Source organism: Cyanistes caeruleus, chromosome 4 (assembly GCF_971803275.1).
Source record: "Cyanistes caeruleus chromosome 4, bCyaCae1.hap1.1, whole genome shotgun sequence".
NCBI lineage: Eukaryota > Metazoa > Chordata > Aves > Passeriformes > Paridae > Cyanistes > Cyanistes caeruleus.
Window position 1 is genome coordinate 60,185,606 of NC_141704.1, and position 24,389 is coordinate 60,209,994.

At 41.6% G+C, this 24,389-nt stretch overlaps 1 protein-coding gene and 2 long non-coding RNA genes across 4 annotated transcripts; 1 reads left to right on the plus strand and 2 right to left on the minus strand.

The window, feature by feature from the left end:
• Positions 1–539: 539 nt before the first annotated feature.
• LOC147653685 (uncharacterized) lies at positions 540–6,620 on the minus strand. Its single transcript, XR_015285699.1, has 2 exons — positions 6,480–6,620; positions 540–5,781 (listed from the first exon to the last, which is right to left on the minus strand). It is a non-coding gene; the product is annotated as an uncharacterized LOC147653685 (long non-coding RNA).
• Positions 6,621–10,214: 3,594 nt separating this feature from the next.
• LDHB (lactate dehydrogenase B) lies at positions 10,215–21,331 on the minus strand. 2 transcript variants are annotated; one of them, XM_023927205.2, is made up of 8 exons: positions 20,776–21,331; positions 19,316–19,447; positions 16,358–16,475; positions 15,716–15,889; positions 13,748–13,921; positions 12,216–12,333; positions 11,273–11,396; positions 10,215–10,562 (listed from the first exon to the last, which is right to left on the minus strand). In XM_023927205.2, the coding sequence occupies exons 2-8, from the start codon at positions 19,439–19,441 to the stop codon at positions 10,395–10,397; spliced, it is 1,002 nt and encodes a 333-aa protein (XP_023782973.1). In that variant the 5' UTR covers positions 19,442–19,447; positions 20,776–21,331; the 3' UTR covers positions 10,215–10,394. The 2 variants fall into 2 exon arrangements, with proteins under 2 accessions (XP_023782973.1, XP_086741239.1); XM_086885113.1 differs by lacking the exon at positions 20,776–21,331 and adding an exon at positions 20,234–20,742.
• Positions 21,332–21,903: 572 nt separating this feature from the next.
• LOC147653686 (uncharacterized) lies at positions 21,904–22,787 on the plus strand. The gene is made up of 2 exons (XR_015285700.1): positions 21,904–22,022; positions 22,592–22,787. It is a non-coding gene; the product is annotated as an uncharacterized LOC147653686 (long non-coding RNA).
• Positions 22,788–24,389: the final 1,602 nt, after the last annotated feature.

Below are 24,389 nucleotides of genomic sequence, written 5' to 3' on the forward strand. Positions count from 1 at the left end.
CTGGGAGAGTATTCCAGTATCTACTACTGCTGAGTATCTGGAGACTGCTGGGTGAACAGAGACTCTGGAAATCATTGCATTTCTCTCATATTGCCCAAAATACAGAATCAGCATCACAGAGAAAGCTGTTTTTCAAGCAAAACAGGTTTTTTTTGCTTCCGTTTGTACATTCATTTAGCATATCTCACAGAGCAAGAATTATCAATATTTCCTTCCAGAAATCAGTGTTGGTAGAAATCCACCTTCACACTATTTCGACAGATTTTCTGGATTTTTTACCTCAGGTATTGAATGTGTAAACCCACCTAAACAATGTTGAAGAGCTATTAGAGAGAAGACCATAAAGAACAAGGTATTTACCCAGAAATCTTACTTTGCATAGCCACTGCCTGGTCCTTGTTGTTTATGCTTGCAGGTGAATTATTCATTTCAGACACTGAGCAAATCCAGCCCTCCTGAGCCTGACCTCTCCAACAGACCATTCTAAGTTAATAATTTGCACAACTCCCATGCTGGCACAGAATAACAACTCACAAAGCAATGGTATCTCAGTTTATAAACAGTTTATAAAAATGTAGTACACCACAGGGATCAGTGTGGATTTTAACAAGGCCCTGGCTACTGTAGTCTGAAAGGCTTTGGAAGTTTTACCTTGCATAAGGCTGGATTCACACACATGCATTAGGGAAGAATTGTTTATAGAAGAAAGAAACGCCCAAAATTAGTCATTGCTCTAGGAGGCTGCAGGAGCACAATGTAAGGATCTGACTCCTAAATGTTTCTGGACTACTTGTCACGCTGACATCAAGGAATCCAGCATCCACATTCCACTGAGAGTTTGTGGCTTACTTCTTCTGACTTACACCTGTTTATCAGGGGAAATAGCATTTCTTTGCAGCACAAGGCTAACATGAAGTGGGTAAATACAAGGTAATGGGAACTCAGAGGGCAACTGAAGTCACCTGCTTACCATAAACCACAGTTCTAAGTTAGCTGGTATGAAAGTCACATAAGCACTACAAGTGTTCAAAATATATTTATAAAACATTTTCATCCCTCTGCAGCTGTGTGTTCTGTTTAACATTGTCTCATTGTTTAAATGTGCCTTCAATTCCCTGGCCCAATTTTATCCTTTGATATTGAGAGACAGCCAGCTATTCACCACCCTTCACAGAAGCAATTGTGAACGCCATTTATTTCTATCTTTAGCACACCTTTTGTAGGGTTCTACAGGGTCTGCGGGCAGAGCAAGTTACTATTGGCTAACACACACAGGTTTACATTTTCTCTCCTACACGCAAGGATATTGTTTTGCTTTACTCTCTCTTCTGCAGGAAGGTTTCAAGGACTTTAGCCTTTAATATCGTGACTTATTTCAAAGACTGGTTTGTGCATACAGGCCTTTACTAATATATAAAATATATCAACAATTCCGCCTTTCTCTTTCTGCACAAACCAGGCTTTGGATGTGACTCTTTCTATACTCTTATGAAGACAAGATAACATACAACTTAGACTGTCATCCCCATTTAACATTATAGGTAAAGTCCATCCCCCTTCTAGCACAAGAGACCTCAACCCTCCAGTGATGCCCCAGCTGGCGAACCAACTCCTATTGGGGTCACTATCTTCTTTCAGTGCATGTAATCCATCCTGTAGCTGTTGTAGTTGCTTATGGATGGAAGCTGAATGATCAGTAAGATTCAGACAGCACATGCCTTCAAACTCCTCACAACCATGTCCTTGTGCTAAGATCAAGAAATCAATTGCAGCTCGATTTTGTAATACTGCATGACGTACACTACTCACATCAGCTGGAAGTTCACTTAACATTGTGGATGTTAAATTTAATTCTTTCTTAGTCTAACAAGCGAGCCTTTTTTGAGTTGCTAGGCCTTAATTCATTCAGGCTTCGCTTTGACTGATGTTTTTCACTTTATCAGCTACATTCAGCAATTGGTGTAAGCTTGGACGGAACAAAGTTTCCCAAGATAACAGGGTCTTCTATGTAGATTAGCAGGAATCTCATTCCATGCTCTATCTCCACAGATTAGCAATATGGAACTAAGTAATCGCTTTGGTAATTGTCCTGTGAGATTGCACCACAAACAAAGGCTTTACTTTCAGTGTGAGTAACGAGATCAGCTATAGGGCTGACTGCATCCCAGCGCTGCATTACTTTGTTAGAATGGCTTTTGTTGGGGGTTCAAACATTATTCATCCACCTGAGGTATTGGTGGAACCTAACAAGTCCAATTCTTCTGGGGGCCCTATAGTAACATTAAGAACTTTGGTAATTTTTGCTTGCCAGCAGGCTTCAAGTTGTCTTAATGTGAAGCCAACAGTGCGACTGCACTCTTGCAACATTGCCAATCGATTCAGTCGAGTCTCATTACTAATTAAACCTTTAAATGCTGGAGGATCCCATTCAGGGACTCCTATGAGACAGGTGAAAAAGGATCTCCAGGTGTGGCTAGGCTTAGACACATTGACTTTTGTCCAGTTCAATGTGCCAGAGTGACCCATATGTTCTGTCACTTTTGGATGTTAGTTAGCAGACAGTTGGTCAGGACTATACACAACACAATTACCATAAGCAGTTTGTTCCATGTAAATGACACCATATTTGCAAACTTACAGCTAAAACTTTAACGTTAAATGAACTTTCAAAGTTGCTTACACTACCTCTTGAAGGGGGAATACTTATACTTTATACTAACATTACAATTACTACACAGGCTAAACACTTTATCTTAAACTATTATCTAACTACCTTTAACACATGTGCTCTGGTATATATGTAGTCTAAACGTGAAAGTAATTTACTGAAAGGGTAAACACACAACTACAATTTGCTTTATATACAGTTAGATGGAGTCTCTACACTTTTCTTAGGTCTTCTACAGAATATCCCTCACAAACAGACTATGATTTAACATGATTCAGTCTTGGAACGTTCACTGCTCCCGTGATGTCAGCTGGCAGCTGATCAGTGACTGAGGGCTTTGATGTTCAGGTTGTTCTTCACATCCTTCTAAATCTTAGAAGATAACTGAAAAAATTGGTAGAGACACAACATCATAATAACAACATAAAATTTCTGTTGGCAACTGTCTGTATAGTGTTCAGACACAACTGTGTCCTGACAGGTCCACTTCTGATCCATGTCTGGATGTGGACAAGGCTGTGTGGTGACTTCTCTGTTCACTGGATCTCATGTGTTCAGAGACAGACAGTCTGGTCAGATGGACATGTGACCTTTTTTGAACCTGTCAACAAAACACAGACACTTCTCTCCTTGAAGTTAATGAATTACACTAATTAAATGCTTTTAGGGCATCAATTTCCCCTGTTTTCTTAAAAAAAAATAAAAATTAGATGTACTTCTGTTATACACATCAACATTAACACAAAACCATATACACAATTAATAAGAACCTATAATAGTTAAAAATCAATTAAATCATAAACATTATTAATACCATATGTAATATAAAACTACTATTAATTACTAAAACACTGCACCAGCATCCCATAGTTAGCAAACAAACAGAAACAAAAAATCATCAGTGAAGGATTAGATAACCACCTCCAGAAATGATTCTCCAAGCTTACTTCAAAATTGATCCAGCTGTCATATTAATAGGGTCAAATTGCTGAGTCAAAAAGTGACTCAAATACTGATTTGGTACAGAAAACATCTGGATCTGTTGGTAAACATTCCGTCCAGGTAAAGTCAAGGCTTGGCCAGGACCTAGGCTTTAAACTGGAAAGATGCCTCTTAACTCATTTCTAAAACAAGGTTCTCAACAGTAGCAGCTATGAGATGCTTACAGCACAGCAAACTGTTAAAATGCATTTGTACAAAACAAATTATCAGAAGCCTTAGGTACCAGACCAATTAAACCATGCAGCGGTTGGTTTAATCTGAAGCCTCTCATGGCAGCTGATCTTCAGCAATGGTACATCTTCTTAAAATTCTGGAAACACTGAAAAATAAGAAACCTATAAAAAACAAAACTGCAGAGATTGCAACAAATAATAGAACTCCTGATGAAATCAAGGGTGTCTCAGACTGCATTCCCTTCTATCCACAAGCAGGTGTTCATCAGCGTTCTGTCACAGCTGTTTCAGTTGTAGCTATCTTCATCTCTCTAGGAAAATAACTATACTTTGCAGTTTAGACAAGTGTCTCCAATAAAACATAAAACAATTTAAATTAAACAATATTTAAACCAAACAATAATTATTTATGACAAAAGGAAATAACAAAACTTAACCTTAAAAGAATATCTAAGTTGTAAAACTTAACTTAAAAACGTTCAAGCATAAACGCAATAAAACTTGACTATTTTTAATTCTATTAACACTTAATCTATACTAAATAAAAACATAACTTAATCTTATTCTGTTACTACAAAAAGCAGCTAAAAGTTTGATATATACCTTTTAAACACCATATAACAATAACATGGATTCACTATAAAGAGTATAAAAATGTAGCAAACGCATCACAATTCTATGTCATCTAGCTTTGAAAATAACCCACAATAACTGCAAATGTTACTAAAAATACTTATTCATAACAGGAATTTGCCTAGTATATGCCTAAATTGGTTAGGATTTTAAAGTGCAGTTTTTCTAGAGAAAAACCACAACAACACAGGATTTGGCAAGTTGCCATTCAGCTTTTGTAGCACTTTTCAGAAACATAAAGTCCAATTCCTAAACTAAAATCCAAAATCCAAATTGGTATATATGCAGTTATATGTGTTTTATATAACAAAAGGACTCACATTGAAATTACCTTATTAAAATTATGGAAAAAACAAGCAAATAGATAATACATGCTCTAACTTAACTTTGTCTTGTACAGTAAAGTTCTCTTAACTAATTATTTTTTAAACCACAAATCTCTTCTGTAGATAACATTAATTGGAAGGTTTTATTAGAAGCTGTAAATCATACTGTATTTTTTAACCTTAGGTTTTAAAACTAATTATTGCAAGGTAACTTCTGTTAATATTCACCTTAAACACTTTTTTTTTTAAAAAAAACCTTCAAAGAATCACAATAATTTCTCTAGTAAAACTCTAAAAACTGCAACTGCATAAACTCATAATTACTTAAAACACAAAATTAACTCTAAAAGAGTATATAAAAACATTTTAAAAAACCAATGAATCATGACTTTTTAACAAACCAGGTATTATCCCGGTGCTTTTTCTTAGAGAGGGAGCGGGGGGGTGAACTGCCCACCCTGCTGCTGCTCTGATGCTGTTATCTTTCTTCACATTCTCCAAATACCCTCGCAGAGAGGAAAAATGGAGAGAAAGAAAAAAAAAACCTCACAAAGTTAACTTTAATGAATGCAGTTGTTTCTCTCAATTTCTCTCTCGTTGTTTGCAGATAGAGGAAAAAGGGCACGATTTTACAAAAGCAGGCAATGTTATACAAAAAGTCTCTCACGGCCAGGTGCTAACAACGGTGACCATTGCAACTTATCAACTTTTAATTACAGTGATGAAGTTTGAACTAGATACCATATAGTTCGCGATTTTTTGGCTATTTTGTCTCTCTTTGAAGCTGTCTGAGCCACCTGTTTCTGCTCAGCTGCTTCTGTAATTGTTCAGCGTGGCCTTGGAACTTTTCTTGCACTGCTTCTACCCCAAGGGTGCCCCTGCTCTCTGCGCACACCTCAGTGCTCCCCCATGTCCCCCTGGTTCGGGTGGAAACCAGTCTAAATTTGGCTTCTTTTCTTCCAGGGTGGTAAAGCTGGAACTTAAATAAGATTGTAGTGTTAAAAGTGACTCCAAAAGTGAAGCAAATAGTTCTGGATGTATCACATCCTGCCATAACTGAACAGATTCTGTTCGTTGTTTCAGCGTTCGCTGTGGAATTTCTTTCTCATAACAATATTTTCTTCTCTCTGACTCTCCCTCCCTCTCTCCAAGGGCAGCATAGATAGGAGTGCTTGCCCAGCAGTGGGAGGTAAAGGCATCTGCCGCTGTGACACAGGTAGAATTATGGGTCTCACAGCCTCAGCATATCTCGCTTTTCTGTTTTTTAAGGTATTAATTACAATCTACCAAGTTCGACCGAGAGACACAGTGTCCTTGCTCTTTTCCGTGATTGTCGTTTCCCATATCAGAGCCCTTAAATCTGTCCGTCCCTTCACTGCCAAGAGCAGTGAGGGCACTGCAAATGTCCATGACAATTAGCCCATATAATGAGCATATCCAGGTCTTTTTCCCTGGCTGCTTCACCTCGTTTAACGAGAATACAAAGAAGCAGTTTTTTCACCACTGCAAATTCCACTTCCATGCTAGTGGCAAATGGCAGGGGGGAAGGTCGCAACACTTCTACAGCGTCCCCTCCCCTCGGACTCCCCCAGCGAGTCGCCCCTGTTGATTCGCAGGCCGCCTATCTGGTACCGATCCAAGGCAGCGTCTATCTGCACTCAGATCCACTCCACCAACCTCGGTCCAAGGCTCTGTCCCACCGTGCATGGATCCACTGAAGGCCCCCTGCCCGCAGGGTGTCCCTGTTTGGGCGCCAAATATTGAGAGTCTGCCAGCTATTCACCACCCTTCACAGAAGTAATTGTGAACGCCATTTATTTCTATCTTTAGCACACCTTTTATAGGGTTCTACAGGGTCTGCGGGCTAAGCAAGTTACTATTGGGTAACACACACAGGTTTACATTTTTTCTCCTACACACAAGGATATTGTTTTGCTTTACTCTCTCTCCTGCAGGAAGGTTTCAAGGACTTTAGCCTTTAATATCACGACTTATTTCAAAGACTGGTTTGTGCATATAGGCCTTTACTAATATATAAAATATATCAACACTTTGATTAATAAAAAAGTACACGATCTAATACTAAAAATCAGTAAAATCCCTTGTGTCTGTTGTCTGTCCATGTCTGTCTGATATGTACATTTGCAGGGTAATCAGACTGACTTTCTGCTCTGCAGCCAGTATTCGTGCACCTGCAAATGCAAGGGGGTGCAATGGCAAATTAAAATAACAATTTTGCTAAATTTTCAATTTTAACAAAATCATCTTATGGCAATTAAAATAATATTACTGATCTTACCCTGTGTGAGTGAGCAGAGGTGGCTGTCCTCAGTTTTCTTAAGTGTTTTGAAGTGTTCCTTTCAGCTGGCTGCACTACTCTGTCCAACAGTACCACAATGTTCTCTGTTGGACCAAGGAGTGACAGATAGTGACATATAGGAATGTAACTAAAAAAATGTGACTAAAAATCTGTATTGCCTTTCTTGGGATAAAACAAGAACAAAGTTTGTGTATCAGTGACCTGGACAAACAAAGCATACAGAAGATAAACATGAGCCTATTATATTTGGATAAGAATGCACAGATGTCCTATAGCAGTATTATTATTATTTAGGAATTTATATGGTTGATAAAAGACTAAATTGTGGATAGACTCCAGGTAATAGGAGGTGATAGGCTGATATTGTATAAACACACAGAGGAAAGCTATCCAACAGCCATGCAGCTGCAATGAAGATAAAAGATTGTCTGCGGTAAGATTCGTAAGAGACAATAATCACAGTATCATTGATGAACTTGCATAGGGCTTACAAACATCAGTGGATGCAAGTAATAGCTGAAGAGCCTGTTTATAAAAGCTAAAAATCCACTAACCTATGATACTCATTCCTATTTAACAATTTTGAACTAATCCTCTCTAACACCCAGGATGCCTATTCATTGCTGCCTAAATTTTTTTATAATTTTCCTTCGTGATGTCATATCCCCAAAAGCAGAAGTTGAAAAAAAGGAAAGTAGAAAGAAAAAAAGGGTAGTACAGTGAGGCTGCTAATGTGCAAGAAAGTTCTCACCATGCAAACCAATTTTTTCTTCATTCCTTCAGTTCCCTCCTTCACCTGTATCCACTTACAGATTTTGTTATGAGCTCTCTGCTTGCTTAATGTCTAGGCGCTAAAGATCTTGTTAAGTCTGTGATCACTAACAAAAAAAAATCCTCCCCTGTGGACCTGGAGGGGATTGAAGTAGCTGACAGACAGCAGGTGACAGAACCCCTCAGGTCAAGCACCAGGACCATGTATGGTCAAAATGTATCTCTTGCTCTCAGTTTGCCAACCACAAAACGAGGTCTGACCCTACATTTTAATGGGTGAGGCTGCAATCAGTGAGAAATCCCATATACTGTAGCCAGGTGACCTTCAAATGTCAATATATACCACCACCAGAAGGGGAAAGGGCCTACTCCCTGTTCCCTGAGATAGCTGATGCCTCTTCATGCACATCCTGCATGAAGAATCCTGCAAGGTCCCACAAACAAACCCTTTTAATTACTTCATTGCCTGAGAAGAGTGTAAAAACAAAGGCAGGAAGGAACTTTGCAAGGTTCCTGTACTAAATGTGCTCAGGTGAATATTCCTAATAGCTATGTCCTGAAAAGAGCAGCACCTTGTGCCATTTACCTCACAAATCCAGCTGATCATGATCATGTTCTTAGCAGGAACTTTAATCCATCCAGATGTGGAAAGCTGTCCAATAAAATCTCCCACACCAAGCTAGGAAAGCAGAGAATATAATTTTCTCCCTCCTATTGGCAAGGAAGTCTGGAATTTAGCCTTTAACTAAGAATAAAACATCTCCCGAGGTCTCCCTGGGATACCCTTTGTAAATAATGTTGCCAGCAGCATCCCATGCATATTTCAGTAACTACATGATCCTTACTGAACCACAGAAGTTAACCTGCAATATAACAACACTTGTATGATCTTCCCTTTTAAAAGGAACTACAAAAATTAAGCTACCTGCTTGTCGAATTGTTTTAGTCCAGTATCCAAAGCATTTTAATGCAGATAGAAAAGAACTTCAAATTACTCCAGCATAGTCTCACACCATTTGTTATGAAACAAAACTTAAAGGACCCACAAGACAGATGGATTTTATGCTGTCTGTCCCCTGGACATTTAGGTTGAGCAGTTCTATTTTATGGTTAATATTTACTCCATAATGGTAAGTGATTAAGAAATAAACTTTAGGAATTTTTTTTTAATCTGCTCCCCCTCCAAGTATATAAAGACTTTAACAATCATGCTGAAATTTAGAGATTTAAGACCCAACTTGGCTTGTTTAATTAACAAGACCAAAACCACAACATTCCAGTCTAAGTCCAGAAAAAAAATCTTGAATTTTGGATAATCAAAATAGAAAATAATGCTGGGGTTTTTTTTAACTATAAGAACTAAACATCATTAACAAGCAAAAAATTTAATCCGGAAGAGATCTATGGGACTCCTATGCCAGTGGCATACAGAACCTTATTGTTGGCATATTTTTGGCTAGTGGCACAGAGCCAAATGCTCATTCAATTTCCTTTACCCATCAGTAAAACTATGAAGTTCTCTATCAGAAACAGGTCTGGGAATGAACTACATTTACTCAGGACCTGGACTGAGAAAAGCCTCACAGCAAGGTGGTGTTACTGAAACTCCATCAATTCACTCTTACTACTTTGTTTACAACCTGTCATAAGGACCCATCAAATCTATGCTTCCATGCAGTCTGCAGCAAACACGAAAAGAGAATGCCAGAGTAAGGCATGTGAAAAGCAAAGTTCACTCTCCTGATAAAATTTAAAAGGTTCAATAAAAACAAAAAGATAATAGGAGACAAAGACAATAAAGCAAAGGGTTAAAACGGCCAGGTGCTCGGCTCTCTGCCAAGAGCACACCTGGTGCTTTAGAAACACCCTTTATATACTGTTTCTACTGCATGGACTTGATGCATTTTTCAAACTTTTCCAGGAACTGTTTTGCATGGCCACTCCTTGGATCTGCTTTTTTAGACCATGCACATTTCTTGGCTTTGCGGTTTTAATTCCTTTCTCATCATCTTTTAATTTGGGCTTTGGCTTCTTCTTCCACGGGCAGTGAGTGTTGATAGCAGCCTGGGCCCCATCATCTGTTCAATGGAGGCTATCCTGCCCTTTCAGGCAGGACCTGAACATAACACCTAAATTATTCTGACCTACACCTAAATTCTTGCTAATAGCAGGAGAAAAAGACTATGTTCACACAGCAAAAGCCATTCTAACATTATACATACAACATTCATCTTAATACTTGTGAAAAGCCAACATCACAATATGCATTTATAACAGTCAGATAATTTACATACTGAAAAAGTCACTAGGACAACCAAAGATGCCTGAAAATTGCTTTATTTGTTCATAGGGTTTGTGCGTTACAGCAAGCATAAGTTTAGCTACCATGGACCAAAGTCTGGAAGGACGTTTCATGTTAACCATTGAGATATACAGTGAGTAGAGCCCACATCTGCAAACAACATGCTGTTTTTATATTGCTGGAACCTAACATTTATGAGTTACAGATCCTTGATATCCTTCTGGACGTTCCACAGTGTGTCCGCGCTCTGCCTCAGCTGGGTCACCTCATCGTCCTTCAGCTTTTGGTTGATGACACTTGTCAGGCCAGAGGCACTTAGGACGGAAGGCAGGCTCAAGAAGACATCATTCTGAATGCCATACATGCCCTGTCACAAAAGAGATCAGACAAAGGCCTGTCACCACAGATTTGTGATTGGTTTATGCTGCAGAGAACCTCCTCAGAGCAGAGCTCAAAAACCATTGTTTTACAACCTGTAGAAAAATTTCAGCCACAAAGTATTCAAGAAAATAGGTAGTATAGAGCTGTTCTGAACCAAATGCCTGGCAATACCAAACAGCTGATGGCAGAAACCCCACCTTCAAACCTCTCTCTCACTTAGTTCTATATAGCAAGGAGCTGAAAAGATTTAGACACAGGTTAAGGACAGGCCAACAGAGGGAGCAGTTCCCCCTGCTCAGAGCCCTTGCTGCAGCAGAGCTTGTGGAGCTGGTACAGACCACATGCAGCCCATTACACCAGCTATAAAAAGACAGTGGCTCCTGGAATCACAGCTGGACCTGCAAGAAAACTTCCACTTTTACACTGAAACGTCCTTTCAAGGAATCTGCCTATGCCATACATGGCAAAACTTCACAAAAGGGTAGGTCTGCACAGAGAACTGTATTTTCAGCTCCATACTTGTGAGAGTAGGCTAAGAGGTCAGCCTAGAACAAACAGCAATAGTAAGCTGCCATTTGAAATTCAGAGTAGTATTTTACAAAGCTTTCTTCATTCAGCATCTTGCTAACTGAGGCTATTTAGCTTGTCCAGAACAATAAAATGAGCCACAGTGTCCAAGTAGCTGCCAATTCTTACCTTTACCAGAGTAGCAACTGAATGAATCCGGAACAGGTTCTTCAGTATGGTCTCACAGAGGTCAGCCACACTAAGGCCAATAGCCCAGTTTGTGTATCCCTTTAGTTTGATCACCTCGTAGGCACTAAGGAAACATTGAAATACAACTTCATGGAGAAGCATCAAGCAAGTCACTGCAAATTACAAGTCTTAAAACAAATGAATGTTAGCCATTTAAAAATTTTCAAACTCCTGAAACACAGTAAGTTTTGGAATTAAAATGTCCAAGTTATGTATTTCGACATTAAAGCATAAAATCTATCTTATCCCCTATGCATAGCAAAGAATCCTGCTGTTCTCACAGGATGAGCTGAAAACAAAATTAGATGCCGTCTAGAAAGAGATTCTAGTGTTAAGTAGAAAACCACACCTATACCTGACAAGTTCACTGTTTCAGTCAGGGGCACAATGGAATAGGTAAACATTTAAGAGTCAAGGCACCACTACATTCTGAGGTTTTTAGCCAACATCGGCACACACTTTATCCCAGTGAGAGTATATTCACTTCCCAGAAGACTTAGCAACATGTAGTCAGCTGTGCACAAACTCTCCTGCATCCCTGAACAGAATTTTCCCCAATTCCAGCATTCTGCTCATGGAAGCATGCTATCTTTTCCTGGGCTTGTGCCCTATGAACAAAGTTACCCATTGAAGAACTCATCTGTGAAAGCAAGCACCCACAGCTCTAGGTGCTCCAGCACTTGAGTAGGTTTGTTATGCAATAACTTACCTCTCTGCAGGATAACAAATCTTACCAGCTGAAATCATGCATTTCTGTGTTTAAAAAAACAGTCCCACTCACTCAAGCAACGCTCTACCTAAGAGGGCATGAAAGCTGCACCAGAACAGAGGCAGAGTGCAGACAAACTGTTGTCAGCATGGCATCCATCCACATTCATCATACCTTGCAACCACTTGTTTGTGGATCTCCTTCCAGTTCTCAGGATCGTTGTCAGTTCCCATGGCAGGATTCAGCTCCTGGAGGCAAACCCCTGCCACGTTCATTCCGCTCCAAACAGCCACTGCAACAGAGGCAGGACATCAGTGCCAACAGCACTTGGCAACTCCTCCTCCACCTTTCCTAGCTAAAATAATTGGAAACAAAGTAGGAGCAGCCAGAATCACAACAATGGTTGAGGCAGGTTTTAAGGTTTTATTAGCTACAGTTGAATCTGAGAAGTCTGGGAGTCAAACATAAGACTGTTTCAGTACTGGCACTTTTACAAGTCACTTGTAACATGTGACAGCAGAACTTTCAGACCCTGGAAGTTTCGGAAGTCAGAAACATCATATTCTAGTAAAAAGTCACATTTTAGCTACCCAGGCTTTTAGAACTGATTTTACTCAGACCTGCAGCATTTGCAGTTTCACTAATCAGTATTAGGACTGGCCTTCAAGAAGTCCGTTCTTGTTTACACAAGTAAGAGGATAACAATAAGCAAGCTCAGAATATCAAGAAAGGAATTTGCACCTCTCCCTGCATCCTGGAAGCTCAGAGGCAGGCTCAGTCTCTGTTTCTGGGAAGTAAGCAGGAATATGGAGTTACTTCAGAGCAAAACCAGCTGTGACACTGACACAGAATAAGCTCTGCATGTACTCAGCCAAACTCTGCTTCCATCAGTGTAGGACTGGTTACAAGAACTGCTGCTGTCAGCTATCAGTATCAGACACTGCACTTTGATCAAATGCAAAGGGACAATGAAGAGGTGGCTCCCTCAGAAATACACAGCACAAAAATATAAAACAGTAACTGTAAACATAGAGATAGGTATATATTCTTTCTGTTACACATCTTGTCATGGCCAGTGCAGTGGGAAGGTGTTATCCTGACCATCCAATCCCTGGCCGTGGTCAGAAACCTATAAATTCTGGGAGAAAAATAAATAGTCTCTTCCTTTCACCACACCTCAAGCTGTGTCCGTGTGATCTACTCAGCACCAGCGGCAACACATGAACTGAATTAGGACAGATAAACTTTTTTGATTTCACATTTTAAAACTATCTCTGTTTCAAACAGCAAGGAGAAAAGTCACAAAATAAGGTAAGGGATAATTTTGTTAGCCAATAACAAGCTATGCTACTGACCTAGCAAGTGCTGATAGTGATTTCAGAGGAGAACTGTGCTAAAGGCTATTGAATGGTACTCCAAAAACTGAGGATAAAGAGGAGGCCCAAGCTGTAGCCTTCACAACAGAACCTCACAAAATTGTCCCTTTCAGTTCAGGCTTTAATTGTACAGCCACAATCATATTTATTAAATATGTATAGGTAGATTTCCTGTACTTCTCTCAACTCTAATCTTCATAAAAATACAGCAAAGTACCAAGTTACTCAAGCTCAACTGCAGCTATTCCTTCAGAATCCTGTAACAAACCTCAGGCCTCAACCTCTGATATGACATTGCTCATTCCCAGGGAAGTCAGAACTTCTCCTTACCACTGGAATCACCGTGCTCTCCCAAGATCCAGCCATGGCAGCTGCTTGGATGGATCCCAAGTTTCTCAGACATCAGATAACGGAATCTGGCTGTGTCCAGATTGCAGCCACTTCCAATCACACGGTTTTTTGGCAGCCCACTCAGCTTCCATGTGACATAGGTTAATATATCCACTGAAAGGAAAAGCATGCATGGCAAATGAAACTCCACTCACACCAAGAATGCTCCAACAATTACCTTACTGAGCATAGCAGGGCAATCAAGAGGACTCAAAACACAGCTGTGTTCACTGGTAAATGAATTTTGGATCTGACTGTTTGGGGAATTAAAATGGATACAGTGCTTGAAATTTTGAACAGTAGCTTGATGGGTCCTAAGAAAATTCAAGGAAGGTCTTTAGAGATTAGATTCCTACCAGCTAAAGTTGGTCACACTTTTTTTGGTCACAATTAAAGCCCTAGGGCATTCAGAATTGGGACTGATCTCATGTGGATAAAACATTCCAGCAATTTCCTGAATAATGTTCCCTCCCAGTTCACCATATTGACAACAGGTTAAACAATTTACAATCAAAAATCTGAGATTTACATACTCTTTGTAGTTGGAAATTCCTTCAGTTTAGTTTCTTGATTTTTGCACTAAGCACTTTCTGCATCTACCACCTCTGCAGCATGAAAAGCCAGATGAGCAATGTGCTTTAGCTGCATGTGTTTCTAAAAATACAGTTTTAGGAAAAAATCCAAAGCTAGGTTGGGCAGACAGAAGGATGTGATCAGAGAGAAAAACCTCAAATCCACAGCTCAAAGCAACAACAATAACCAGGCTGCAGGAATTGACTCCAACTCTGAGGAGCCAGGCAGTTCTCAGGAGGCAACACACTTGTGTAGACAGGTCTGAAATGCATTATTTGCTCTGCTCAGGCACCAAAGCACAGTTCATACCTCACAAGAGGCATGTTCCCTACAGCTTCAGCTGGGGCAGGGAAGGGCACCAAGGTTACACCTCCAAAGTCCCTTCTCATGGGGTCACAATGACCTTCACTATATAAGACTAGCTGACAAAACCCCACACAAAGGAAACAAAGGATTATAAAACCAATTCTGAAAAAGCACCATGCAATTCTCCTCCTGCAGCTGCTCTGCTGGAGAGAAGTTGACAGGTTGAATTCAACCTTGCTACAACAAGAACTGCCTGATCTTTGTCTCAGTTTGGTTTTCAGGTAAGTGATTAAAACTGCTGCAAGTTACTGTATTTGCTCAAAACACTGGCTAATTGTACACCACCAAATTACTCAACCCCCAACAGAGCATGCACTGGTTCTACTCTGCCAGGTTATCTTTAAAAGCAGTGTCACTTCATCACCACAGTTCTTCAGTGCTGGCTTCAGATGTTGAAGTAAGCAAAGACAACCCTACAGGGACTCCCTACAAAGCCCATCAGAACATTTACAGTCACCTTTAGACATCCAAATATCCAAACTGTTTCAGTGCAATGAGATACTTGCAAGTGAACATACAAATATGCATAATTAACTCTTTTTCTGTTTTAACTGAACTGTGGAGTACAATCAGCCCTTGTTTCACCATAGCCTTCAGCATGCAAATTCTTTCTCCTGAAAACATAGCCATGACTATAGGACAAGTTCTTCATGCTGAAAAACAGCCCTATCCTATCCAGACACAAAAGCTATCCATTAGAGATAAAAATTTTAAACCTTCTATTGCTTAAGCCAAAGTATGCAAAGAACCTAAGTATTTATCACAAAGCATTCTTTTAAAATATGGACAACACGACAAGTTCTGAATAAAGAGAGCATTAGAAAGTACAAAGTATTTATCTGTACCATCAGATGTCCACAAAAACTATTAAGTTTCAAAAATTTGTATTTGAAGAGATTTTCTGAGAACTAACTAATATTTTATTTTGCCAAACCAAATATGTAAGTATTTAGGAAAAGACTGCCTTACCTGGATTGGAAACCACCAGGATGATGCAGTTGGGGCTGTACTTGACAATCTGAGGAATGATGAATTTGAAGACGTTCACATTCCTCTGCACCAGGTTGAGCCGACTCTCCCCCTCCTGCTGACGGACTCCTGCAGTCACCACCACGATCTTGGAGTTGGCAGTGACAGCATAGTCTAACCAGAGCACAGGGGAGAAGATACAGAGGGTATTTAAAACAATTCCACTAATTCCAGCAACACTGTGTAAATACCGGTGTTACAGGGAGCTTCTGCACTGTGCATTGCATTCAAACCCAAAAACACAAGACATCAGTTTGAAAGCCAGCACCATCTCGTAACACTGACCTAATATATCAATATGTGGGTGTTGAGAGCACATTTAACCATTCTGACTCTTATTTCCACTATGAAAATAATACTATTTCTTCTACATACAGTTTCACTAAAATCAATTTTATTAAACAAGCCACAAATTGTAAAGAGAGAGTTACGCCCATTATGGTGTTCATCCTCTCTCCAACTCACACATTTCAACTTCTTCAATGCCAAATCCTAGGAGTTCTTTGGGACTGCCCAACTAATTCTCCATTATTAAGCAAAGTCACAGAATACCAGTGTTAAATCAAAGAAAGTGAGGTGCACCTTTGTCTGCCACGATCTTATGAGTGTGAAGGAACACGCTCCCGTGCTGCAGGTCCATCATTTCTCCTTTTAGTTTGTCTTCCATAACATCAACCAAAGCAAGCTCATCACAAAGACCCTGAAAACAGCAAAATTTGGAGTCAATGAAGTAGTTCACATGCATTTTAAAGTTAACCCAGAGCTGAGCTAAATTACATTTTAAAGTAACACATTTCACCCATCTGAAAGCATCTCTTCTCCAAATAAACCAGCCCTATCTTGGTGTTCTGTTGCATCTCACAAAATCAGAGGCTGCTACAGCACAGCTTCATGGAACTAACTCAGACTTTCCAAACACAGTGCACAGCCAACCCTTTGCTAGGAAAGCACTTCTCAGTTTAGTTATTACCTTTGGAAAAAAGTTGCATCTTTCAGAGTTGTGGCAAACCCTCTAAATCTATCCAGAAAATAGGCCTGTTTTAAATATTTAAATAACTGAAAGAACACACCATGTAATTATCAAATAAGTATTCTCTTTCAACATGCCATCAGTCAATTCATTTCACAAAAGTATACAATGGGAACAGACTTCCTCAACACTAAAATTGAGAGAAAAAGGATTCTTGGGCTGTTTTTCTCTACAGGAGCTACTGTGTGATATTAACATGGCAGAACAGATTTAGCTTCCATTTCTAAATCAGTATGGTAACATCAGTGATTTGTCTCTAACTGAGCCAGAAGTAAATAACCAATTTTGGTTATTTGATTATATTTGGTTATTTGGTTATAGTGGAAATTTTAGAGTAATGCAAATTTATATATTTAATACCACACCAACAATCTGAAATCAGTACTAGAGCCAAGCATCTTGCACAAGTCAAATCCACACCATATTGGGCAGCAGTGGCTGAACATGTGCCAGCAGAGCTGGCCAAAAAGGTCACAGGCATTCTGGCTGTATCAAGAATAGTGTGGCCAGCAGGACCAGAGACAGCAGTGACTGTGCCCCTGGGCTTGGCACTGGTGAGGCCACACCTCAAATCCTGTGTCCCCTCACTACAAAGACACTGAAGGGCGGGAGTGTGTCCGGGGTAGCTGTGGAAAGGGCTGAACCATCAGGAGAAGCTGAGGGAGCTGAGGAGCTCAGCCTGAAGAAAAGGAGGCTCAGGAGGGACCTTCTGACTGTGACAGGAGGGGGCAGCCCAAGAGGGTCAGGCTCTGCACCCAGGAAACAAGGGACAGGATACAGGCTGTGCCAGGAGAGGTTTAGATTGGACAGGAGGAAAAAATTCATCACCAGAAGGGTGGTCAGGCATTGAAACAGGCTGCCCAGGGAAGCTGTTAGGTCACAACCCTTTGATGTGTTTATAAAACTTTTAGATGTGGCACTTGGGGACATGCTGGACTTGGCAGTGATGGGTTGGTTGGTCTCAATCATCATAAGAGATCTTTTCCATCCCAAATGATTCTATTACATTATTATAATCCAGCTACAAGAATCGGATGGTTTTATTATAAAAACATTTTATACTGCAGCTTGTAGATGTGAGAGAGTAAAAGCAGAAGCCTGACTAAAATAAACTCCATGTTATCATCCATGCTTGAAGAATTTAAAACCAGTTTTTATTCTGGGTTTGATCCATACTGTTCATTAACATTAAAACTTTATGCTTAGGTATCTGACAACACAGTTTGATCCTGTTTAGAGAAATGCAATAAATGAATGCTGAATTGTGGTTCGGTTTGTGGTAACATCACCTGGCTCCCTCACAGGTTACAGCACTTCAAAACCAACTGACTTCAGACCATGAGCACAATGTGCTTAAAAATATAAAAACCCACAATGAACTATCCCTGTTTTTCCATTAGATTTCTTCTTTACTTATTTATTTTAAAACTATTTGCCACATTTGCATCAGTTTCACACTTAATTTCACTGTGGCCTGCTCTGTCAGGTTTTTCATGCTCACAGGGCTCATGAATATCAGCAAGTGAAAGGCCTTACCTTTTTTTTTTTTTAACAATTAAATGCATTAAACATGCATTAAAACATACATCCTCAGGGTAATACACTGGAGGATCATCAACAGCAAAATACAGCTAGTTTATTCGTACAACCAAGAATTTTTCAGCTGACTGTGAGATACCTGATTTAAGATCTGCCCCTGCAAGGGGGCAGGGTACATCTGCTGATGCCTTCTTTTAAAAACAAAAACAAAAATCTGCAGTTTCCATCTTTTCAAATTTAATGAATTCACAATATTCCCTAAAAACTAAGTGCAAAGAACAGGATATCCTCGTTGATTAATAAGCCTTTACTTTGCTCAAAGCCTGCACCATGAGATTTGACAAAAATATCCCACAAACCAGTAATAGGAAAATTCATAATAACCTCTAAGTCCAACCCTCTGTTTTTAGTTATTTAAAAACTAGCTAATACCTCTCTGGAAAAAATAAAGTCACATAAACAAGCAAAAAAGGGCTTAAGAGAAATCAAAAAGCTGCTGAGGGGGATAGCATTATTTTCAGCTGCTAGGGCACATATTTTTAAAATAATAAAAAACAAACCCTCTTAATTCCTATCCTGTAATTCACCTAGATTTTTGCTCTGTCCCCATTCTTTGTCCAGCAGAGCTCCCTCAACAAGCAAACTCCAGCTTTGCTGTGGGAGAATAAAAAAAACTAAGACAAGAATGAGAAGTTTGGCAGGGGCTGCTGAGTCAGTCCTACCTACATTTTCTCAGCAGCTGGGAAAATCATTCTGCCTAAAGAGACATTTACTGCTAAGCACAGACAGAGAGGTGAGAGAACAAGGAGAGGCTGAATGTGGAGGTCAGGCTTGTAGGTCACTGCTTGCCTACACAAACTGCTAATGATTCATTCCTGTGCCAGCCTCCCAAACGTCCCACCCTGCTAGGACAGGCAGTGCAGAGCACGACAGCATGGGAGCTTGGAGAGCACGCTGTCCTTGAGCCGTACCTTTCCAAGGATGCTGATAGCAGAGGCCATCCCAACCTGGCCAACTCCCACAATCGTGATCTTGTTGTTGGGAACCTTGGATGCCTCCGCGATGGGGCTGATCAGCTTGTCCTTGACAGTGGCCATGCTGCTCTGTGAGGAGAAACAGAAAGATGTGGATCAGAGCGGGGCAGAGGGAGCTGAAAGTCATGTTCTGAATGGAGGAGTCACCTGCCACAGCCGCCTTTACGTAAGGCGGCTCCAGGCACGCTGCCCTTGCTCGCAGGGCTCCTTCCCAGCCACGAGTCCCCCCACACCACCCACACACGGCGTGGCTCTGGGCCCTGCCTGTGCCCGGCCAGGGGCTGACCGGGGGAGGTTTCGGCAGCGCACCCCGCTCACGGCGTTCCCAGGGCCGCCCGCCGGAGGGAGAAATTCCATCACCGCTGCCGGGCCCTGGGCATTCACCCCTCGGCACACCGGGGGCCCGGGATGGGACACCACGAGCCAGCCGGGTCGCAGGGAGCGGGCTGGGGCTTGCCCGGTTCCTTTCCCCGGGCCCCCGAGGCTCCCTGGGGCCCACGGCCGCGCCAGGCCGCAGGGCAGCCAGGGGCACCGGGGCACCTTGAGCACGGCTGGGGACCAGCCCGGAGCCACCGCCCGGCTCCGGCCCCCACCCCAAACCCTCGGCAGCCACAGCCCAGTTTAAGCCATCCCAGACGCCAATCCTCGGGGCCCGCAGCCTGGCTCCGGCCGCCCCAAACCCCTGGCGAGCCAGGCGCGGCCACCCCAGTCATCACCCGCTGCCCACGCAGGGATGCTCGGCCCGCGGCAACGGCACAAGCCCGGCGGGATCGAGCCACCCGGGGCAATAGTGACGGGCCGGCTGGGCGGGCATCCAGCAGCCCCCGTCCCGGAGCGAGGTCTCCCCGTACGCACCGGGCAGCGGGAGCAGCGCAGGAGCGGCGAGCGGAGCGCGGTGTGCGGCCTTCGGGCAACGAGCGCTCCGCAACGGCAGCGGCGCGGGGCTCGGGCAACGAGCGCTCCGCACCTCCGCAACGGGAGCGGCGCGGGGAGCCCGGGGCTCGAGCAGCGAGCGCTCCGCAGCGGAAAGAGGCGAAGGGGTCCCGGGGCTCGGGGCTCGGGCAATGAGCGCTCCGCAGCGGAAGGGGCGGTCCCGGCCGCGGCACGGCGGGGAGGCGGCGGACGCGCGCTCAATCCCCGCCAAGGACGGAGCCTCAAGGATGTCGCTGTCCCGGCCTGGCAGTGGCGCAGTGCCGGCCCGTCCCTGGAGCTGTGGCCCCGCTGGGTGCGCGGCCGGGAGCAGCGATGCTTCTTCTGGGGAGCGGGCACTGGTGGCCTCGGCAGCGTCACTTTCATAGGGGACGACGGAGCTGTTGGTCCCTGGCATCACAGAGCCACAGGCTTGGCCAGAGTCGTTGCAAGGGAGGTTAAAATACGGGGAAAATAAAGTACTTTACCTGATCTTTCGGGGAGAGGTTGCTCAAGTTGGGGATATCTCCTCAGTCAGGGGTATCTGATTTTTGCGCTCGCTGATTTCTGCCTTGGGGCTGACTCCGGTTGGATTTTTGGTGGTTGGACGAATCCCTTCTGGAGGCACGGAGCGATGCCTTGGCCGGAATAAGGGATGTAACCTGAGGCAGGCCAACAAGGAATGTAACCTGAGCGGAGCCTCACCACCACGCCTCCTCCCTCTCCTTGGGCTTCGGCCAAACGCGCATCACGTTCATTCTATTTAGCGATACCCAGTAGAGCATCCCTTTAAAATGGTAATAAGCGTGAATGTAGTTTAACGCCTTGTTAAAATAATAAGCAGACCCGGCACTGTAAGTAGCAATAAGAGTCAGGTATTTTCCTCAGGCCCAGGGAACGCACAAACTGAAAATCCGGGTGTACAATAGGCCACTACTGCTGAGTAGAGAAGGAAGTGATTTCTTGGAATTCCTCCAGGACCAAAGCAAGCAAAATATAGGAAATAGTGTTTTCATCTAAAGCTGTAACATTACATCTTTCTAGCTGTAAAGGAAGAAAGTAGAAACAGAACATCGAATGGTATGCAATTCGTTCCAGTGGGGAAGAAAACAGAAAGCTTTAGGTTCCTCATCACATGGAACGTGATTTAGTCTCTCTCAGAAGAAGGAAAACAGAACAGTAGATTCGAGTCCTCCCAAATAAGTCACTGGGTTAAATGGGACTAGGCAGAGGGCCTAGCTCTGCCTGCAACTGTGGCTACCTCTTTTTTTTTCTTTTTTTTTTTTTTAAAATTTATTCTTTTTTATTCTGTTGTTGCAGCTAGTTTAAATTTTATTTTATTTTATTTTATTAAATTTTATTTTATTAAATTTTATTTATTTTATTTTATTTTTTTCCAGATATTTTGCTGGGTTTAGTAATAACTGGATTAATTCCCTGTGGCTCACCAAGCAGCCAAACAAATGATGATGTGAGCATGAGAGAGGTGGTGAACGTGGTGGTGGGCAAAGGATGAAATCTGCTTTTCTGGGCAGCAGATCACTGCAGATCCATGCTGGCTTGAAATCACTGTCTAACTGTGGCCTTCTTTGCTTGTTCACATTGTTTGACGTTGCAAATGGTCCCCTGCAGAGAAAGAAATTAGTTAAGCCATCCACATGACACTTGAGGTAGCAGCTTGCTGTAAGAAAATCAATTCAAGACTTTGAAATTACGGCTGCAATGGGAGCTGGAGGTAAATAATAATTACACAATGAAATGTAAGGGTCAGAAAATCTATCTTCTGTAATCACAACAGGAACATGAACAGCTGAAATTTAAAGAAATAGGGAGGAAGGGAGATAAAAATATTCTGGAGAGGTTAGGGAAGGACCAGAGGAAGTTTTTTTAATTCCTGAACTGTAACCAATGGTCCTTGTCCTGCCAGTGCCTGTTGTGAGGAGCGTTCACCACTGTATTGTGTTTTCTTTGGACAGGATCCTTCTCTCTCCTTATGAACTTTCAATAAATCACAGTAGCACAGTAGCATTTAGAATTAGAGAATGAAATGCTACATTCCTATTTGCAAGATACTAAAGCTTTAAAAGGCAGACTGTACCATTTACCACAGGTTACAACAGCTCTTCTGGGCCCTCATTTAGATCAGGCTTAATTTTGCATGAAGTGCTAAAAGCACGGGGTATTTAATCCCCTCCCTGAAGTCCTTTCAATCTAAATAGACATGGCAGGAGCAAGACAGTAGTTGGAAGAAAGAAGCTTACTCCCTCTTCCTGCTCTTAATTATTTATTTACTTATTGTTCCAGATGGTGGAGGATTGAGGCGCAGAGAGGTGAAAAGATCTCCGCAAGGTCACACAGAAAGTCTCCTGGTGACAGGTCACAGTTTCAAAGTTCAGCTCCTGTTTGGCAACATTGGCATTTTTGATGCAGCGCAGTTCTCCAGAAAAACAAACCCTAATGTCAAGGGACACAGTGTAAATAAATTTTCCTGGTAACCATACAGTTACAGCATATATTTTGCATATACATTTTAGTCACATTCAACTTTTGGGTTGTATACAAAGTGTGCCATTAGATAAATCTGAGATACTTCACTACTTCCATCTGTCCTGTCATCTTCCCAAGATGAAAGTAGATAGGATTCCCCTGCTGTTTCTTTTTTCCAAAACTACCCTTAAACCTGATTAAAAAAGAGAGATCTCAGTTGAAAAACTCTATTCATGGGACTGTTTCACACAGCAAGATGCTGATGTTCTGATGACAACTGTAGCCCTAAATCATGAAGAATTTAAGGTAGGAAGGGATGGAATCCATTATAACACAGGATGGGATGTAGGGCTGATGGCAATGTAAAGATTCTCTCTCACTGCGTTAGACCTGGTGGATCACATCTTTACCCAACAGGATGGATGTGTTCTAAGCACTAATTATTTCACGTGGATGTAATGGAGGGAAAAGAATTAGATGTTCAGGTTTGCAAAATACAGAGAACTGAATTAATCTGCTGGAGATTGTTAAGTGCCGTCACATGCAATGCTGGCAGGTGCTGAATTAAAATTCTGGTCTGCCCATGTTAATTCTGTGCTTCTTCACCTGGATGTGCCATTTGGAGGGAAAATACATCATGCAATAAAGAAAAATGATCTTGGAGTGGCAGCTTCACAAGCTTCTTTTTCCCTGGTTTTGTTTGAAGGAACAGCTTCTTAGTTTTGGCAGCAAACCAACGTTCTGTTTAATTTTTGTTTAAAGATTAGACAGTGTAAACAGATAATACACTCATAATAGTTAAGTGCTTTAGAACGGAGTTAATAAAAAAAACAAAACCAAACAAACACATCATGAGCTTGGGGACTATAGTGCAAAAGGAGAGAAATGTGATGATCTTATTTAATTAATATCTTTGATACCAGAGGAAACAAATGGTGATAAGTTTTACAGTTAGGTAAGTAAAAGCACCCAGTTTGTAAGAACTAAATGGCATTGATTTAATGAGCTCTGGCCCATTAAAAAGTTCAGGAGAAACTACAGCTGCTAAAAAAACTGACAAGACAGAAATGGGGCAAACATATGCAAATGCTTGCATATGCAAGCAAAAGTATGTGAAATTGAAATTACAGACAGACAATGATTTTTTTATCAGTAGATTAATTTCCAGACAATAAGGATGGGGTTGGTTTTTTTTGCTCTGAAATGGTTAACTGTTCAGAAAACTTAGTAGTCTTAAGATTTTTATGTATGGATTTTGTGGTTTTATTTTTATGTCTGAAGGAGTGATTATGGCCTTGTCAGGCTAACACCTCTCCAGACACAGATGCAAGGCCATGTTCATGCTGAAGAGTTTTTTTTACATCAGTGCAATCACCCCCTGTAATCATACATGAAGTGTAGTATATCTGGTATATAGCACCTCAACTGATCTTTGTACAAAGATTTTTGTAGTAGTCCTCTACAGCACTATTGTAATAGCGGAGAGGTGGTAGATAAGAATTGCCTACTAAATAATACCTAATAAAATAGATGGAATTACAGTAGATTTTTCAGTAGTGCTTCACATAGAAACACATCTTGTGCCTTTAATGGCTTCTGAAGTAGTTCCACAGCT

Excerpts from the sequence above, each read along its gene's own strand:
- LDHB (XM_086885113.1), bottom strand. The coding sequence starts at position 20,674 with ATGAAAGTGACGCTGCCGAGGCCACCAGTGCCCGCTCCCCAGAAGAAG. Across the intron at positions 16,476-19,315 it reads CTATCAGCATCCTTGGAAAG|GGTCTTTGTGATGAGCTTGC; the intron begins GTACGGCTCAAG and ends TGCTGTTTTCAG. Across the intron at positions 10,563-11,272 it reads CAGTTGCTACTCTGGTAAAG|GGCATGTATGGCATTCAGAA; the intron begins GTAAGAATTGGC and ends CTTTTGTGACAG.